The 20,198-nt window shown below is 49.6% G+C and overlaps 2 protein-coding genes across 6 annotated transcripts in view; one reads left to right on the top strand and one right to left on the bottom strand.

The window, feature by feature from the left end:
• AK5 (adenylate kinase 5) overlaps nt 1-13,714 on the top strand; it is a 195,275-nt gene extending 181,561 nt beyond the window's left edge. The window contains exons 12-14 of one of the 2 annotated variants that reach the window (XM_044004421.1): nt 158-277; nt 2,575-2,751; nt 12,469-13,714. In XM_044004421.1, coding sequence (XP_043860356.1) covers nt 158-277; nt 2,575-2,751; nt 12,469-12,537 — 366 coding nt within the window. In that variant the 3' untranslated portion in view covers nt 12,538-13,714. The remainder of the gene's footprint in view (nt 1-157; nt 278-2,574; nt 2,752-12,468) is intronic. The other variant, XM_044004420.1, reaches the window with a different exon arrangement.
• Nucleotides 13,715-18,199: 4,485 nt separating this feature from the next.
• ZZZ3 (zinc finger ZZ-type containing 3) overlaps nt 18,200-20,198 on the bottom strand; it is a 93,476-nt gene continuing 91,477 nt past the window's right edge. For all 4 annotated transcript variants that reach the window (XM_044003851.1, XM_044003850.1, XM_044003854.1 and 1 more), the window contains one exon: nt 18,200-19,344. In XM_044003851.1, coding sequence (XP_043859786.1) covers nt 19,200-19,344 — 145 coding nt within the window. In that variant the 3' untranslated portion in view covers nt 18,200-19,199. The remainder of the gene's footprint in view (nt 19,345-20,198) is intronic.

Here is a 20,198-nt window from a genome sequence, read left to right as displayed (position 1 = left end):
GGCACATCAAAGAGATTTGTGGAGGTGAGTTACACTGGGAGCCAGTTTCATATTCTTCATTCCAATCTCCCATTAAGGGGCCCATGGCTGCCCCTCCTCCACAGATCTGAGCAGACACCCTCCCTCCTGAGTTCTCAAGGCCTTCTCTGTCCCGCAGGGAATCGTTCTGGGGCTTCTGAAGGAAGCTGTGGCTGCCCACCTGGGAGGAGACACGAGGGGGTTCCTGATCGAGGGCTACCCCCAGGAGGTGAAGCAGGGCCAAGAGTTTGAGCGAAGGGTAAGGTCCTGTTATTTACATTTGAATGACACTGACTTCTGCAAGATGCTTGGCTCCGAAAGAATCTGGGAAGGTGACTTCTGCCTGCTCTCCTCTGGAGGCTGAGAGTGGCTGGCTTGTACTCACTCCCACACACTCTGACTGTATCAGATCAAGCCAAATGTAGGGAAGAGAGGCTCACCCAGCTCCCACAGAACAAGGGCCACCCAGATGTGGTTTATTCACACAGGATTCAGCTGAGGGGCTGGGACACGATCTATGATGCTCCACCTGAACCCAAAAAGCAGGAGGGTCAGCCATGATTCAGACAAGGCCACAGTCAACGTGGGTGCAAGCAGGGAAATGATTTTATTCTTGATGGTACCATTAATGATGAATCAGTATCAGTGCTTAGTTACATTCACCAAAGAGCACAGCATCGAAATACTTAAAGAGTTCTTTGAACTGCAGGAAGAATTGAACTATGAACCGTTAATAGTGAGAGGCCTCAGTGTAGCCCCATCAGACCTAGGCAAACCTAACAAAAACAAAAACAAAAACAATACAAAAACAAAATAAGAAGTACCTGAATAGAACTTGAGAAAGATTAGAGATAACAGATATCTAGTAAATAATGAATGGGAGTGGGGCAGCTAGGTGGCACAGTGGATAGAGCACTGGCCCTGGAGTCAGGAGTACCTGAGTTCAAATCCGGCCTCAGACACTTAACACTTACTAGTTGTGTGACCCTGGGCAAGTCACTTAACCCCCAATTGCCTCACTAAAAAAAAAAAAAAAAAGCCCCCAAGTCTGAAAGGGGTACATCCTTCCTCTAAGAAGTGTTCTCCACAAGCCTGCTCTCTCCCCCCAGACAAGATCCAACCTGCTAATTGCCCTGACCTTGTAGACAGCAGAAGCAGGCATCCTCATGCTGCTTTTCAGAAGAAATTCAGGATGCACAGAGAGAGGGAGCATTTTGGAAACAAGTTAGGAAATGTTCCCATCATGTGATCTTGATGATAAAAACCACACAAATGTGTCCCCTTTAAAAACTCTCAAACCTACATAAGAAAACTTGAACACAGAATTCTCTAACTTGTTTTAAAATCTTCCAAATGGAGAGGTTTCAGTGGGCTGTGGACCCCTGTGTTAAAAATGTAAAAGTGCAACACCCCAAATCAGATTGACGATAGGGGAAGATACAAATGTAAGAGACAAATTTCAACACAAATCTTTGCCTAATTTGTAGGAAGGGTTGATAAAAGAGTATTATGATTTAATAAACATAGTAAGTGATGAAATTATTCCAGTTGACTAAGTATTTTTATCTTTTGATTTCTCTTTTTCAGCTCTGACAGCTCTTTTAAAATAAAGTTGTTAAATTTTTATGTGGATTTATCATTTAGATTTTCTTATTTTTATTTTAAAATTTTTTAAATTGTATTTAAAATAATTTAGATTTAAATATATTATTTAAGGGCAGCTAGGTGGTGCAGTGGATAAAGTGCGGGCCCTGGATTCAGGAGGACCTGAGTTCAAACGTGGCTTCAGACACTTGACGCTAGCTGTGTGACCCTGGGCAAGTCACTTAACCCTCATTGCCCCACCAAAAAAAAAGAAAAAAAAAGTCCTTAGCCTGACATCTGTTCTGATGGCATAGGCTACATTGAAGCCAAGCCCATATAAACTCTGGAGGCCCTTGTCCCAATTTACACCCCCAGGCGAGGGTTTCTGGAAGCCTAATGGGTTACAGCCCCCTTCAGAGTTCAAGGACCACCCCTCAGGAGCTGTGGGATTATTTTCTCAGGCCATTATGTTTTCCCTCATGTCAATCACCAGTGATTAGCAGCCCAGCTTCATTTAACAAATAATCACTGCAGATCGAGAGAAGTACCAACATTTCCCCCGAAAACTTGGGCCCATCTTCTTCCCTATAGTAACAACCCTGGTCAGAGTGGAATCAACATCCAAGCAGTTGCTCAAGCATTTGTACACTCCCTTCCCAGTGGGGAATCCAAGCTGAGTCCAGGAAGTGGTGCACCAGCTACCCGGGAAGAGCTACTGCTGGCCTGCGCCCCTCAGGTTCCTTGGCTGGCCTCCCCTCCCTGACCTTCTGGGATCTCATAAGGTCCTTGCCTAGTTCCCCGTGTCCCCAACATTCCTCTGGCCAGAAGAAAAGAACAAACACGAAGAGGAAAATAAACAAGTTCATTCAGCTTCGTGTCACCCTAAGTGGGGAGAGGGGGTCACAGGCACTGGCCCTCAGTCTCCCCGCTCATGGGCAGAGAATTGAGAGTTGTCCTAATCTGTCTCCCCAGATCGGAGAGCCCCACCTCGTGATCTGCATGGAGTGCTCGGCCGACACCATGACCAGCCGGCTGCTCCAGAGGAACCAAGATGACCGCCCAGAGGCCATCCCCAAACGCATCCAGGCCTACTACCAGGCCTCAGTGGCCGTGACTGCTCACTACGAGAAGAAGGCTCGGTTATACAAGGTGCATCTGGCCCTTCTCTGTGAGCTGGGCTCATGGCGGTGGGGGGATTGGGGGTGGGTGCAGGGAGAGTTTAGAATTGTTTGTAGCTGCTCAAAGCAGAGCTGGACTTGGGCTCTAGAGGCCTGCACTCCGACCTCATCTTAGATGCTCATGAGCCTCATCCGTAAACTGGGGACAACAACCCCTACCTGCTGGAGGTGTCATGACGTTTGTGGAGCGCTTTGCAAACCTAAATGCTCTACACGTGTGCTGGTGTTTGGTATCACTCTGCCCCACTCTTCAAAGTCCAGGTGGGCTCGTTTCCCCTTGGGCCACACGGCCAGTCTGGTGCCCACAGAGACAGGTTTGCTCCTTTCTTCTCCTCCTTACATTTCGGCCAGAGCTGTAATGTCACATGGCTCCCCCCAGGACAGGCTTACTCTCCAGAGATGCTCAGTGAAAACAGCTTCTCTCAATCTGTCACCAAGAAAAAGACACAGAGGCAGAGCCTGGCTCTTCCACTCGCTCTCTGTGTGACCCAAGTGACTGTGTGGAGTGATGTCCCCTGAGGTCAGCACTAGGGCTCCATGAAATTCTGCATCCTGGGAATGTCAGACCGGTCCTGTGCCTTCAGGGCACTGACACACAACCAGAGGAGAAAGGTGTCAGGACTCCCTGGGGATGGGGAGGTAGGGATGGCTAAGGGACCATGAATGGAACGCTGGGCCCAGAGTCAGTACTTGCCCCCAGTGGCCTCCCAGCTCCCTTCTAGATCAAAGTCATGGTCTCTAATTCATGCTCTGCCTCCAAGCATCCTGACTTGAATCTGAGCGTGGCTTTGGTCTCAGCTAGTTCCCTGACTCCAGGGCCTCTCCTGGGGCCCTGAAGGAGGAAATGATTCATTTACCCATGTGGTCACAACCAGACCAGAGGAGGCCTGGCTTCCTCTCTCCTAAGCCTGAAGGGGCACACCCCACCCGACGGAGCTCTCTGCTTGGAAAGGTGGGAGGCCTTTCCCTGCTCCTGGAAGGACCAGGCTTTGTCCAGCCACGATGGAGATGTCCGTGAGCAGAGTCCTGCGCTCCTCTGGCAGAGGCCCGCCCAGGTCACAGGCCCCTAAAGCACATGTGGAGGGGAGACTGAGAAGGCAGGCAAGGGGAGGCACATGCCCAAATTTCACCACTAACTGTGGACCAAGAAGCGTCCCAGACACTGGTCAGACAAAAAGGAAACCCTTCTTGCCCTCAGGAAGCTTAGGTTCTAGGGTGAGGGAGGTTGCAGGATTCCTACAGATTGTGGGACTCGAGCCGAGCCTTGAAAAGAACTAGAGGCTCTAAGAAGTGGAGGTGGAGGGAGAAGACAGGCCTGCAGGCCTGTCCCCGTGGGTCTGTCCTGCGTGGGGAGCCCTGGTGGTCTCAATCTCACTCCCTGCTATCATCCTCAGGGACTAAAGTGTTTTTGGTGTCGAACCCTTCAGATGTTCTCGATTCTCGCAATCTCCTCTAGACATGGTCCTCATGCCGAGGGGCCCAGAACATCACAGGGTCTTGGCCTCAAGATACACAGCCCTCAGAGAGATCAGTCTAACAATCCACACAGGGAAAAACCAAGTGGATGAAGAAATGCAGACTATTTAGACGGGCAGCTCCCAGCAGGTCAACAGTGAGCAGGTTTGGGGAGGCCTGACTCAGTACAGTCCCTTTCTTGGCTGCCATATTCCACTACTGATTCACAGAGTACTTGTGGTCCATTAACACCTTCAGATCAGCTTTAGACAAATGGCTATCTAGTTGGGCCTCCCCATCTTCTATTGGCAGAATTGATTTTTAGGTCAAGGGCAAGGTTTGGCATTTAGCCATTACATTTCATTTTATTAAGTTCTGCCCAAGGTTCTTCTCTGCGTGCCTGGAGGCAGTTCCCCTAACACTAAGAAAGACGTGGGTCTGCGGCAGGCGGATTTACTTGCTTAACCTCCTGCCCAGGTCATTGGCTCAGTCTGTCAGAACTCCAAAGGACATAGGACAAAAGACAGGAAGACTGTCCCTGGCCCTCCCACCGGCCCCTGGGTGCTAACACATCCGCTCCAGCCATTGAAATGTAGGCTGGAGAGGCAGGTAGTCATGGGAGGCAGGGCCCAGATGGCTGCGGAAGGGCCACTCTGATACATGCCACACATTTGATGGATATGGAACCACGTGAAAAAGGGATGCCCTTTTTTAAGGGAGAGCAGACCATTCTTCCCTTGAGATGTTCACCCAGAGCGGTGCAGAGGGCTCTGCTTAAGCAGTGGGAGTGGTACTAAAGGTGTCTCCCTAGGGGATCTGGCCAGAAAAGGAGTCGAACCCTCTGCTTCTCTCTCCTTCCCTCTCTGCCCCTTTTCTCTATGCTACTGCTGAGAGAAGGTAGGGGAAATGCACTTGGATTTGGGGTCTGAGGTCCTAGTGACCCCCTAGCAGCATCCCCTTCTCCCCTCCTCCATGCTCCTGCCCCTGCATGCCTCTTATCAGCCTTAGACCTGCCCTGTGGGAGTTAAAGGACTAGGAGACTAAGGCCTATTGATGTAAGCATCAGCACCCCCAGACTCTTCTGGAGGAAACCCCTCTGAGTCCCCAAACCACTGGGATGACCCAGAACACGGCTCCAGCCCTCCTCTCTCCTCAGATGACCTCGCCCACAGTCTTGTGAGAAGACAAAGCCTTCAGACTCCATTCCTCCAAATGTCTCTGCATCTTCACCCTCCCTCTCCACCTTCCTTCCAGCCTTGGGGATGGACCAACCCCCCTTCCTGGTCTACTCTTGCTCCCATCCCCCTCTGTCTCCTCTGGTATCAGGCACCTCCTATCTTTCCAACATCTTCAGGGTCTGCCTCCCTTCTGGGCTCTTCCCTTCAGGCTCCACATGTGCAGCTCTGTTCTGCCCTAACGGAAAACTTTCCTCTACCCCAACGCCCCTTGAGCTAAGGCCTCACTCGGTGCTCTCCCCCAAACCAGGCTTCTTTTTTTTTTTTTTTTTTTAGTGAGGCAATTGGGGTTAAGTGACTTGCCCAGAGTCACACAGCTAGTAAGTGTTAAGTGTCTGAGGCCAGATTTGAACTCAGGTCCTCCTGACTCCAGGGCCGGTACTCTATCCACTGCACCATCTATAGCTGCCCCCCCGCCCTCCGCCAGCCAGGTTTCTTAGAGTAGGCTAGCCTAGCGTGTGCAGGGTGTTAAAGTGAGAGTACAGAGAGAACTAGATTTGAATCCTGCCCCAGATCCTCGCTGTGTGACCTCTCTGTTTCCTCATCTTCAGGTGACTGGTGTGAAGAAGACATGAGACACCCAGTGTGTCCCAAAAGCCTTGGTGCAGTCTTGAGCTTTGGTAGATGGGGGTGGGGAGGTAGAAGCTATGTCCACAAGGGACGACACCCTCCTTCCTTTCATAGACCAGCACCGCACTAAGACTTCTAGGACACCCTCTGCCTTGGGAGGAGGAATGTTAACATCTGACTTAGGGGAATGGACCGTTTCCAAGCCCCTTCGAGCACACCGTCCCAGGTTAATTCTAAGAATTTCCATTCCCATAGCATCTACTATGTGCCAGGCAATGTGCTAAACTCTTTACAGTGATCTCATTGGGTCCTCACAACAACCCTGGGAGAGAGGTGCTCTTATGATCCCCATGTTACAACTGAAGAAACTGAGGCAGGCAGAGGCTAGGTGACTTGTCTAGGGTCAGTGCCTGAGACATCCATCCACTGAGCCTTGCATATTAAATCTTCACCCCTAACCCTAGGAGGTGGCGCTATTTTGTATATGAGGGAAGTAGGGTTCAGAGAGAGTCAAGGGTCTGCCCAGCATCACGTGGGCAGGACAGACTCTTGTCCTCTGACTTGCTTCACATTACTCCACAAAGGCCTGGGGAGAGGAGGCTGGAGATTTGGGCCAGAGAGGGGACGATCCGGGGTGCAGGCAGCAGGAGCAGGAACTCATTAGGAGGAAGTGGAGGAGCAGAAAGACGAGGAGGGACCATTGGAAAGGAAGCATTTTAGGCCCTGGTGGGTCCTGGACTGAGCTGGTCAGACGCACAATGGGGACCTCTCTCCCGAGGTATCACCCAGGAACATCCAGAGTCAGATGGCCAATTAATAAGCATTAATGAAGCACCACCTGGTGCTGGGCACTCTGCTAAGAAAGGCAGTCCCTGCCCTCCCGGAGCACAGTCTAACTTCTAACATGAAAACACAACCATGTACAAAGAAGATAACAGGCAGAATGAACAGGAGGTCTTCCCTCGAAGGTAGACGCAGGCACTGGGGGACTGGGGAATCATCTCCCCCACAGGTTATCTCTTCTTTCCCAGGATGGATCGGGTATGTGACTAGGTCATCTCATGCTCTGAGCATTTTTTTTTTCTTTTCTCATCCGGAAAATCAAAATAAGATTGCTTGAACCATCTGCTTCTCAGCCCCTCATGAGGAAGATAGCAGCAGGAGCTGAGGTCCTAAAGAATGATGGGGGGCAGCCAGGTGGTGCAGTGCATAGAGCACCGGCCCTGGAGTCAGGAGTACCTGAGTTCAAATCCGGCCTTGGACACTGAACACTTACTAGCTGTGTGACCCTGGGCAAGTCACTCAACCCCAATTGCCTCGCTAAAAAAACCAAAAACAAGAATGATGGGCAATTGTTCCCTCTGGGGCTTTCACAGTGGGGGGGGGAGGGGCGAGGGTGGGCTGTGCCAACCATCCCACCATAAGGGTCTTCTCTGACCCCAGGCTCCTTTTCAGGTAGTCTGGTATTTCCCATAGCCCCAGGGAAAGTAAACTCAGTTTTATAGCAATCCCCTTTCTTTTTTCTTTTCTTTTTTTTTTTTTTTGGTGGGGCAATGGAGGTTAAATGACTTGCCCAGGGTCAGTGTCAAGTATCTGAGGCTGGATTTGAACTCAGGTCCTCCTGAATCCAGGGCCAGTGCTTTATCCACTGTGCCACCTAGCTGCCCCCACAATTCCCTTTCTTGCTGACCACAGTGGACATACCCATGGGGGACAAGAGGCTTCAGACCATTCACTGCTGACCAACGTCAAGTACCTGTACTCTACCAAAGCCAAAGACCAATGACTTCACCCAAAAAGGCACCATTGGCAGCTCTGAGAATCAAGGACCAGTTGGAGAGCAAGAAGACTCAGGGCTTGAGGAGCCGGAAACATGTTGAAAGCTGTAGGTCTGGGACCCTGGAGTCCTCCCAACACCAAGGCCAGGCCTCTACCCATGACTGGACCTAAAGCCCAGCCCCCCACCTTCCAGGCTCTGGGGGAGAGCCCATGAAATGCAGGATTGACAAGAGGAGGAGCCCCAAGGAGGAAGAGACTTTCCCAGAGACATCCCCAACACAGAATCAAACCCAAGAGTCCAGTAGTCTTCCCCATGCGCTGCCCCCGCCTCCCTCGCCCTCAGTCAGTCCCTTTGGAAGCCACCTAATCTAACCTCAGGGTCTGCATTTGGCCTCAAACAGCTGGAAGGTTCTGAGTGTCCAAGGAGCTTCCCAGATCTGCACTGACTAGCAGAGTGGCAGAAAGCTTGAGACTCTAGAACAGCGGACCCGATGGAGCAACGTCTAATGGGAGAGTAATGCTGAGCCTTTCTCTGGCGCTTTACAAGTAATAACTCATTCGATCCTCACAACAACCCTGCGAGGAACGTATTGTTACGACCCCCGTTTGCAGATGAGGGAACTGAGGCAGACAGAGATGAAGTGACTGGCCCAGGGTCATAAAGTATGAGGGAGGTTTAAACTCAGGTGGTCACGGCCGAGTGCTGAAAACCTGCCCTGCTTGCCCAGGATGGAAAACAATCTCTGCTGAGATTTTCCCAAACCCAACATTTCACTGATTTGGATTACTCAGCTATTTACTGCACAAAACCCTGAGGTGAGAGTCAGAGAGCCGACCGTCCCTCGGCTGAGGGACGTTAGGAATGGAAGAAGCCTTCAAGATCCTCTGGTTGAACCACCTTCTTCTGAGGGGGAGTGAGCTATCCGTGACAGTCAGTAGATGTATTGGTTTCCAAAAACCAGGTAAATAAGCAACACGTGGATGTAGAAAAATCACTCAGAGGTGAAACTGTCAGCTGGGCACCAGGAGAGACAAAAAGAACCCCAGAAAAAACCCGCTGGACTGAGGAAGGAGCCACGCGGAGACCAGCTGGGGCAGAGAGAGTAAACAAGACAAGGAGAAGCAGAGGACAGGCGGGCAGGGCATTGCTTTGCCATGGTTGCAATGGCTTGTATCATGGAAATATTGCTATTTCCCTTGGAAATCATACCAGGAAGTGAAGTGGGATGGAACTAGTGAATCGATATAGGGCCCAGATGTTTTCTTGGCCTTGGCAAAAGGGTACTGAGGCAACAGCCAGGAGTTCTAAGTTTATCCTTTGGCCAGGGGACTCTCCAAATATGCATCCACTTGCTCTAGGGACCTTGTGGATGTAAGGGGAGGGTACAGCCTTAGTCTGGGGCGGGGTGTTCTGTCACCATAGTCCTCCCTGTATCTGCTCAGTAAATCCCATTTCTAAAGGTAAGTCGGCTGGCCGATCCTCCAGGGGCACACCGATGAGGGCTCATGGGCGACAGGACTAGAGTTCTCCTTCTAGGCGACTTCCAGAGCCCTGGGAGAGCAGTCAGTCTCCTCTTGCCATCCAGCCCAACAATGCAAGTGGAAGACTAGGAAGGAGATGCATCCCAAGAACCAAATCAAAGTCCCATCTCAGCACATCGGGCACCGGTTGGTCCTTTGCCTTCCCTCTCACTGAGAAAAAAGGAAGCAACAAGTGACTTGTCTCTGTTGACTGTTGGCAGGAGTGTGCTTAGCATATTAAATAGCCATGAAGAGACAATAAAAATGAGTGGCCCTGGCTCTGACATCAGAGGAGCAGGTGTGGTAATAGGGAACTTTTTTTCTGAATAAACAGTAGTAAAAAGACAGAATTCTATGCAATGACATAGCAGAACTTTCAGGTCAATGTGCATTTAGCAAGCACCGACTGTGTGTCAGGCACTCTGCTGAAAGTCTTCCTAAAATGCAGCAACCCAGTTTCCTTTGAGCTATGCTGTCATGAAGGCGATCGCTTCCTTTGAGGATGGAGGGTCTGCAGAGACTTGGAGTTCTCTCCAGCTCTACCTGCACCATCTCGTAGCTCCAGGGGACGGCTGGGCTGAATCCTTGATGGCCTTAGGACCTCCCCAAGAAGTTGTTTGTTCCTGTGGGACACGAGGACCATTCTGGGTGGTTTTTTCCCTAAATCTCTCTCATCGATTCACAGAATCAGAAAGTTAGAGTGATGGCAGGATAGCTAGCGTTTACACGGGCCTGTCAGCACAGCAAATGTGGACAGCATCTCCATTTTACAGGTGAGGGAACTCGAAACTCAGAAAGGGTAGGGTTAAGGTTGGCCCAGCCTTGTTCCTTCTTTGCCTCCTTCCACCTCGAGTCTCAGAAATACCAAATGTCTAGGCCACAGAACTTTTCTGCCCCACAATCTTGGAACAAGAAAACTACCAGTCACCCAAGTCCTACAGGTTAATCCATTACAATAATAGCCATCACAACAGCTAGCATGTCGACAGCACATCACAGTTGGTCAAGAACTTCATTTAAAAAAAATAATAAACATTTTTATTTTTAAAGTTTTAAGTTCCAAATTCTATCCCTCCTTCCCTTCCTCGCCTCCTCCCCCTCCATGAGGTGGTAAACAATGAGATGTGAGTTATACATGTGCAATTGTGTGAAACATGACCAGATTAGTGATTTTGTACAAGAAAACTTGAATGAGAGAAAAATGAAAGAGAGAGAAAACAGCCCGTGTCAGGCTGTTCCATCCATATCAGGTCTTTCTCTGGAGGTGGATGGTCCACTTCATCATGAGTCCTTTGGGATTGACTTGGATCATTGTATTGCTGAGAATAGTCAAGTCATTCACAGTTCTTCATCACACAATATGGCTGTCTCTGTGCGCAGCGTCCTCCTGGTTCTGCTCACTTCACTCTCCATCAGTTCATACAAGTCTTTCCAGGCCTTTTTGAAATCATCCTGCTTGTCATTTCTCAGAGCACAATAATATTCCATCACCATCACACACCACAGCTTGTTTAGCCATTCCCCAGTGGATGGGCATCCCTTTGACGTCCAATTCTTAGCCACCGCAAAAAGAGCTGTTAGAAATATTTTGGTTCCAATAGGTTTTTTACTCTTTTGGGGGATGTCTTTGGGCTATAAACCTAGCAGTGGTATTGCTGGATCAAAGGGTATGCACAGTTCTATAGCCCTTTGGGCACAGTTACAAATTGCTCTCCAGAAGGGTTGGATCTTTTCACAACTTGAACAAGTGGATTAGCGTCCCAGTTTTCCCACATCCCCTCCAACATCCAATATTTTCCTTTTTTGTTATATTTGCCACTCTGATAGGCATGAGGTGATACCTCGGAGGTTTCAATTTGCATTTCTCTGATCGATAGTGATCCATAGGGTGGCACAGTGGATAAAGCCCTGGATTCAGGAGGACCTGAGTTCAAATGCGACCTTGACACTTGACACTTAGTAGCTATGTGACCCTGGGCAAGTCACTTAACCCTCACTGAGCTCCCCCGCCTCAAATAATGATATAGAGCATTTTTTGATATGATTATAGATAGCTTTGATTTCTTTGAAAACTGCCTGTTCATATCCTTTGACCACTTATCAACTGGGCAATGACTTGTATTTTTATAAATTTGACTCAGTTCTCTACAAATTTGAGAAATGAGGCCTTTATCAGAGACACTTCTTTCAATATTCTTTTCCAGTTTTCTGCTTTCCCTTACATTCTTGGTTATATTAGTTCTGTTTGTGCAAAAGCTTTTTAATTTTAATTTTATATAATCAAAATTGTCCATCTTACATTTTGTGTTGCACTCTATATCTTCTTTGGTCCTAAATTCTTCCTCTGTCCATAAATCTGACAGATAAATTACTGAATGCTCTCTTAATTTGGTCAAGTACTTTAAAATGTCATCTGACCCTCCCAAACGTAAGGCAGGGGTTATTCTTCTTGTCCTCATTTTTCAGAGGCTGGAGAGGTCAGTCTCACAGCTGGCGAGTGTCTGAGGCCGAGCTCAAACTCAGCTCCGTCCTCTCTATCACACAGCAACCTAAACACAGCCCCTCCCTTTCTTCAAAGGAGTGTGGGAGTCAGGCAGTCACAGACCTTTGACACTGAGAGGGAATGTGAAGAGCCAGATGAAGACAATGCAGGTCCCAAAGGCTAAAGGGATTTGCCCAAGGTTAGAGAGGGGGCAAGTGGGCGTCAGGAGTTACTCACACGTGGGAGGCAGCAAATCAGCCCCGCCCCAAGCATTGACCTGGTGCTGGGCTAGGGGCACAAGGACAGACAGGACACCAGAGAGTCCTGTCTTCCACTATCTAAGGGCTTTACATCAAAGGATTGTGGTTTCATGTCGTCTGATGGTCAAAACCAGGCATCTCTGAGGCAAATGTAGTAAATGTTGGTTTTTGCGGGGCCATGGGGGTTAAGTGACTTGCCCAGGGTCACACAGCTAGCAAGTGTCAAGTGTCTGAGGCCGAATTTGAATTCAGATCCTCCTGACTCCAGGGCCGGTGCTCTATCCACTGTGCCACCTAGCTGCCCCCCCCCCCCCCCGTTGTCTTTTAAAAACCCAAACCAACCGGATTTCTAAACGTCACCTGATTTGCTTTTTCTCAAATCACAGATCAATGCGGAGGGCAGCGCTGAGGAAGTCTTTCTTCACATCTGTGCAGCTGTTGACTCCATCTTCTGAAGGACAGGGGGATGGACAGGAGGATTCCAGGCTCTGTGTCCTGCCCAGATCACGGTCTATGTACAAAGCTCAGCCTCCATGCCCCACAAGCGTCCTGGCCGCAGGGCTGTCCGAAGCCTGGAGGGTGGCTGAGGTCAGCGTCTGGTGTTTGGTGTCATCCAGCCCCCTCCTCTTCTGTCCTCACTGACCACCCCCACACCTGCACATCTGTCCTTTCTCCACTGTTCCAGGGCACAGAGGTCAGCGAGCGCCACCTGGGCAAGCCCCCCCCCACAGGGCCCTCAGCCAGGCAGCACAGGTGGGCAGGGGCACACACCTGGCACCCTACGGGAACTGTGGCTTAAGATGCTTCCCCTCTTCGTTGTGGTCACTGGCATCAACACAGGCCTCACCCGCCCAGTCATCTTTTCCTGTCATTCCGTCCAGCAGATGGACAAGACCTGAAAAGCTGGCCAGCCGTTGGCAGCCACAGGCAGCTGTGGCTGGTGAGATGGAGATGGGAGGTCTGGCCTCTGACACGCTCTAGCTGCGTACAGGCCCTCAGTGCAGAGGGTGCCAAGCTGCACTGACAGAAGGAGTTGATGACATCATAGGTCCAGTCTGGTGCTGGACGCTGGCCAGTGCTCTGAGGGTCACCAATGCTTGTGAGTGCAACGGACAAGGATTTCCTTCCTGCAAAATGCCGCAAAGTGGGCCCTCCGTGCCTGACTTGGAAAACCTGGCACAGAGCTTAGTAAGTGATGCCTGAGAACCGACTCTACCGATGGCCCAGGAAGGCATGAACACAGAGGAGCCAAGGGACCGCCTCGTCAACGTCTCCTTTGGCCAGCCACCTCTCAACATCTGCTTCACCATTGTGTGCTTGTTCACCCCCATGAGGAGGTGCTGGGGGTGGGACCCCTCGGCAGGTCTTGGCGCAGCTCTGCACATGCCTCTGGAAGACCCCTGCTCTGCCGGCATCCTCTGTGCTCCTGCTGGTCTGGTCTAGTGTCTGTCACAGCTCCTGCTTCTCCCCACCCGTCACTGCCAGCGTCCAGAGTCCCCACTTGCATGATCTCTCTTCTTGCTTCATCTAAGATCATTCCTGGGGCAGATCTGCATTTTTAAAGTTGCTTTTCTTGTAATGACCATATGACAAACCAATAAAGTTAAACAGAAGACAAAGAGCTGTGACTTCTTACATACTGGCTAACCCAGAAATCATTGCAGAGCTGGGGCAATGGGCACGTCAGGAACTCTGAGGGAAGCTCATAGAAATGGTGAATGGGGAGGGTGGGAAGCAGGTGCCACCTGGAGCCCCGTACAACAAACCCAGGGAAGGCTTTGAAGGAAGCCCCAGGCTACTTGGGGGATCTTGGGTGTTAAGGGCTAAAATTCTAGCTAAACTGTCTAAAATATCCAATGAGTGGTCGCCAATAAATTATAAGCTTTAGCAAGAGTTAGACTTTTAAGCATTTATTAAGGAGAATAAGAATTTGGTAAAGAGAGAGAAAGGCCTAGATTCCTATCTATTAAAGGGAGAGCACATTTCTAGCTCCCCTCTCCACCAGAGTCCAGAGGAAAGAGCCCCAGAGTGAGCGCCAGTCTCTTCCTTCCTCCTCCCACCAGTCCGCGTCACTTCCTGATGCCAAAGAAAAGACTCCTGGTCTTTCCCTCAAAGACCTTCGCTTCATGGACGGAACTCTTCTACAGTAAGTCTCCAGCAGGTGGCGCCATTCCAATCGTTACATGGGCAAGGCCCCAAACCTCACTGGCCCTCAGCTTCCTCCATCCCTTCTCCTGCCCTCAGGTGCTTCAGCTGCAAGAGAAGTGGTGGACGAGGTACCCTAAGGTGACAGGAAGGGCCAGACGTCTTCTAGCTCAGGATCCATGACCTAATGACACCCGTGGTCCAGTTCAGAGCCCCCTGCACATCAAGTCTTATCCTGAGCACTTCCAGTGTTCCAAGGCCATCCATCCCACCCTCAGCTCTAAGGAACAGAAGGTACTCCTGCTGGCTACCATCTTCCTTCTCAGCCAGCCATTTGACGCTCTGTCAAAGTCTGGTTTGTAGGTCTCAAAGTCCTGACCTTGGTTTCCAATAACATCCATCACGTCACAGCCACATGCTAATACTGCCGCAGGTTAGAAGCATTGAGGAGGAACCGTACACTGGATGAGATGGCTGTCTGATACCCCTGAAACTCTCCTGCAGCTGCAGTACATTCATACACAGAAATCTCTCGTGGGACCCTCACTGTGATAGTTTAGTAGGGAAATCTCTGGACTGGTACGTACAGCTGAGGAGAAAGAGCCTAAGCCCCAGGCTGTGGGACTGTAGACTACCAAGATGCTTGACTTCTCTGGGCTTGTTTTCTCACCCTTAAAATGATGAATTGGGGCTCCATGCTGTCCATGGGCCCTTCTGGTTCTTTTTCAACTAACAAGCATCTATTTTCTCTTCTTCCCACCTCCCTCCACCATGGGTGGGGGGCGGGGGGGGGGCGGGGAGAGAACAAAACAAAACCCTCATAGTAAAGATGTGTAGCCAAGCACAACAAATTCCTGCCCTGGCTACCTCCAAAAAGAGGTGATATTTTGCACCTCCAGTCCTCTGTCAGGAGGTGGGTGGCATGCGCCATCAGGAGTTTTCTCATTGTCAGCTGGGGGGGATCCGCTTCACTCCTACCCATCAGATGGGTGAATTAGTGAATGTGTCACTGGTGGAGCCGTAAACTGGTACAGCCACTCTGGAAAGCAATTTGGGCCCCCTCCCACATTACCAAACCCTCCATCCACCAAGCTAAGCAAATTCAGGCTTGTATCCCCCAAAGAAGCAGAAGGACAAAGGCCCTAAGTGCTGATAGAGGTAGAAACTAAGGGGTGCCCATTCCCTGAGATGGACAAACTGCAGTATATAAATGTGCCACTCCAAGAGTTTGGGAAGATTGTACAAACAACAGATGCAGGGCGAAGGAAGCAGCACAAGCTCGTGCCATGAGGAACCACAGTCACTTTCTGTTCTATGGCTGCTTCGGTAAGAACAAGGATACCGTCACAGCGCAGCCTCAAACCCGGCTTTGGGGATTTAAATTAATCTTCTCTGTGCCTATTAACTAACCAGTTTTTTTATTTTTTTGGTAAGGCAATTGGGGTTAAGTGACTTGCCCAGAGTCACACAGCTAGTAAGTGTCAAGTGTCTGAGGTCGGATTTGAACTCAGGTACTCCTGACTCCAGGGCTGGTGCTCTATCCACTGCTCCACCTAGCTGCCCCAACTAACCAGTTTTTTAAAAAAGAGGCGCCTGACCCACCTCGCAGAGCTCACATTCCTGTAACCGTAATGACGGCCTAGGCCCCCCTCGTTGGTCATCCTTGCCTCTTCAGGAATACCTCCCTTGGCCTGGCTAGCATATTTTTGTTTTTGTTTTATGGTGAGGCAATTGGGGTCAAGTGACTTGCCCAGGGTCACACAGCTAGTGTCAAGTGTCTGAGGTCGGATTTGAACTCAGGTCCTCCTGAATCCAAGGCCAGTGCTCTATCCACTGTGCCATCTAGCTGCCCTGTTAGCATTTCTCTTTTAACCCAACACTGCATTCGATTTTTCAGCTTCTGACTGTGTTCTGGGAGGGGCAATGTTAATGGTGGTCTACAGAGATGAAGATCAAAATGCTCCCTGGGCTTGCTGCGTTGTTGAGTTACTATCAGAGTGTGAAGCAGCCAGAGCCCGGGGAAAACTTAAAATGGATGCAGCTGATCACGAATCTCACCTGAATGTAACCCCTTCTGGAATCAGGCAGACCTCCGAAACCGTCTCTGCAAACTGACTGCCTCGCATCCGCTCCAGGAAGCAGTGGCCAGATGCGTACCAGCCGATTTTTACAGTGATGTGCGAAGCAGAGGTAGAGGAAGGAGCAACATTAGGTCAGAGCCTCCCTGTCTAGTCGCACACCCCCAGGCCCTCGCCCTTCTTTTGACAAGACTTGTTTGATTAGTAGTTTTTTTGGGGGGAAGGGGGCTCTATTCTCCAGTCCCACCTAGAATGTCACCGTACGCCCCCCACTGCAGTGACTTCATATTCACTCTTAGTCCTCACAATCCTGTCATGCATATTCATGAGAGAAGGAAGCCCCCTCCCCTGATGAATCACAGCTCATCTATGACTTTGTACCTTAGGGTTCCTTAGGGGTAAGCCCCAGGGTATTTCCTAAGGCACAGGGAAGCTAGACCCAGGTCTCCATGACCCCAAGCCCCTCATGTCTAGGGCGCTGAGAGGTGAAAGGACTTAGCCAGGGTCACACAAGCAGCACGTACCAGAGACTGGACACACACACAGGACATATGCAGAGCATATAAATGAAATGCACAGAAAAGTGGTTTCATTGCTCCCCAGAGGGATCCAATCCCTATTAACCCTCCACACTCCAGAGGTCCGAAGGGTAACAATCAGGCCTGCTCTCCTGGTGTCCAGTCATTCATATAGAATAGCCATGTGCTTTTACCGTAATTACAGAGTCAGGTACCTTCCACTCCTCTTTGGACTTGCGCATTTAGAAACAAGCCTGTGTTCTGCAGGACACAATCCATCAGTCAATACAAATAAGGAAAATTCTCCCTCCCAGTTTCAAATTCTTAGCACAAAGGAATTTTTCCAAAGAAGGCAGCTATACAAGGCAAAAAATGTGCCCCAACTTCTTGTAACATTGTTAGATGTAGTTAAAATTCATAGAAGTGCGTCAGGGACACAGCCTGGCCGGCTCCCGCGTACAGTGCTTTACAGTCTACAAAGTTTCTCTTCGCATTCAGGAGAGGCAGTCTGGATTGATCTCTCTCTCTCTCTCTCTCTCTCTCTCTCTCTCTCTCTCTCTCTCTCTCTCTCTCTCTCTCTCTCTCTCTCTCACACACACACACACACACACACACACACACACACACACACACACAAAAGCTTTGTACAGTGGAGCCACCCCTAATTTACTTTGGATGGCCATAAATAATTCCCCATTTCCCAACTTCTACAACCTCCATCCCCATCCCAAAGGAAGATCAATACAGCTTGCTGATCATATCATACATAGACCTATGTGAAATCTAACCTCCCAACACTTAAATACTATGAGTGGGAAAATGATGATCATTCGTTGCCTGTGCACCACCACTTCCTATCACGTTGAGTATATAGGTTTTATGATGCATATGTAGGAATGAATGCTAGAAACACATGTATATATATATATACATGTATAAGTGTACACACACACACACACACACACACACAAATTTTTATTCAACAGAATAAACTCATTTCTGTTGATGGTATTTACGACTGGAACACTACTGTCTTTGTTCACTTAAAACAGGAAGTGGGATAAGGATAATTTCCATGTGAAATAGCCTTAAAATTCTGATCACACACCCCAGCCATCTCCAAGTGGGTTATACCCCTTAAGCAGAGACTATGTATGTAGTTCATGTAGTAAATATTCGTGTGAAATGTTCTCCAAACAGAGTTCTAGTCAAATGATGCCCCCTCGTTGTTAATTAACGCACCTCAAACAGCACAGTTTTTTTCTTTGCGGCTCCCTTTAAAGACCGCTTGGGGACAGTGCAGAGCCTCCTCAAGAGGCACATAAGGAAGCGCGCATGATCAGTGTGCACGGAAGGAAGTCAGGGCAGCCACCCTCTACTATAAACAGACAGTATCCACATTGTTTATTTCTCACAGTTCTCTTGACAAATGAACATTATTTAAGAACAGACGGTATACACAGATCAGAAGAAACATACAAAATGTCTTAAATGATGCACAACAGAATCCAGCAGTACAAAAAGGGTGCTCACTGCGCAGACGAAGTGCAGCCACTCGTTTAAATAGTAATAAAAATACAATCTCTCGTGGATCTGGGGCAGACTACAAAAGGGGGTTATTCCCGTACAGACAGATGATTCTCTATTAGGCAGTTTTCTTTGCTGAGTCGCACTGACAACTCCAGACACACACAGAGGCAGAGGCTGTGCATTGGCAAGGAGTTAATGTGGAGTATTGAGACTGGACACAGTTACCACCACTGGCACGTTCACCAAAGTTTGTACACATCACATGATCAATCTTAGAGAACATGACATTTAAAAAAAATCGATCGGCAGGACGACCGGATCACACTCACGCACCGTGACCGTGAGCCGGTCCCGGAGGCGACGCCGCTTTGCGGGCCTCTGGTAGTGCTTCACTGTGGGGAGGGGAAGGGGATAATCTGAGGGACCAGTCACTGTGGTTAATGAAGCAGCGCCGACTGGATGGGGGCGGGGACACGTTTGTAAGAAGAGACCCTAGAAGCAAATACCATCACTGGTTAAACTTTGTCTTCACAACAAAACTGCAGCCTAGAAATGGTCTTTCTATAAATACTTTGTCTTCTCGATACTGTCATCGTGACCTAGTCGTCTGAAGCCTTTGGGATGGACTCTCGATGGGGGCTAGCCCCCTGGAGATGACCCCGAGACAGGGAGACGCGCACTGGAGGCGCGTGTGGCCGGTGGGCAGTGGCCCGCCGAGAACCCCGCCCAGCAGGTGGTGAGCCCCCTCGGGAGCGGTCATCGCAGAGTGTCCTTTCAGGAAAGCCGAGAGAGGCCGGTACCATGGCTATGTGTGGAAGAGGAGCGTGGCCCAGGGTCTCTCCCATGTCATCTGTTGGCTGGGAAGTAGTTTGGGTCCAGGTAACTGTAGCTGGTGCCCTGAGACACACAGTAGTCTCTGTCTAAGAAAGTCTCTGCCCGGTAAATGGGCTCTAGCTGGTGATCCTCCTTGTGGAAGTCAGTCTCGTAGAGGCTGGAAAAGATGCACACAAGACAAGGCCGTCACCCCCACAGCTGGTTTGACCATTCCAACTCGCTAAGCCAACAGCACAGCCTCAGACCCTGCACAGTTTATCTTTGAATGTTTTGTTTTGTTTTGTTTTTTTGCAGGGCAAAAGTGACTTGCCCAGGGTCACACAGCTAGTAAATGTCAAGTGTCTGAGGCCGGATTTGAACTCAGGTACTCCTGAATCCAGGGCCGGTGCTTTATCCACTGCGCCACGTAGCCGCCCGATCTTTGAATGTTTTTAACATTCATTTTTTTAAAAATCCAAGTGACAAGTTCTCTCCCTTCAGTTCTGCTCCTACCCACTGAGAAGGCTAGCCACAGGATACCCATTCTACATGGAAGGTCATGCAAACCATTTTCGAAAAAAAGTTTGCTTTGTTTTATCATCCAGAGCCTGTCAGTCTCCTCTCTGGAGGGGAAGAGCCTTTTCACATCATGTAAGTTTAATTCAAACACATGCAGAGTGATTTGCAAACCTGAAAATACCATCTACATGTTGCTGTTCCTGTCAGTATGGCCTGTGGAAAGCACGGAGAGTTAAGCTGATGTGCTTCCTGGGAGTCAGGCACTGGGCCAAGTCCCTTTACAAATATGATCTCCTTTGATCCTCACAATAACGTGTTGGGGGGGGGGGGGGTGTGCCATTATTAACCCCATTTTACAGAGAAGTAAACCGAGGGAGATGCCTGGGTCATGAGGCGGGATTTGAACTCAGGTCTTCCCAACCTGAAATTGTGGCACCCCCCCTGGATGACCCAGAGGAATGGTGATGATATTCTCATTTCTAAGAAATCGACTTAACACATCCCTGGGGTTCT

The sequence above is a fragment of the Dromiciops gliroides genome, chromosome 4 (genome assembly GCF_019393635.1).
Source record: "Dromiciops gliroides isolate mDroGli1 chromosome 4, mDroGli1.pri, whole genome shotgun sequence".
NCBI lineage: Eukaryota > Metazoa > Chordata > Mammalia > Microbiotheria > Microbiotheriidae > Dromiciops > Dromiciops gliroides.
The sequence above is the reverse complement of the archived record's forward strand: the minus strand, read 5'-3'. Positions and strand labels throughout refer to the sequence as shown.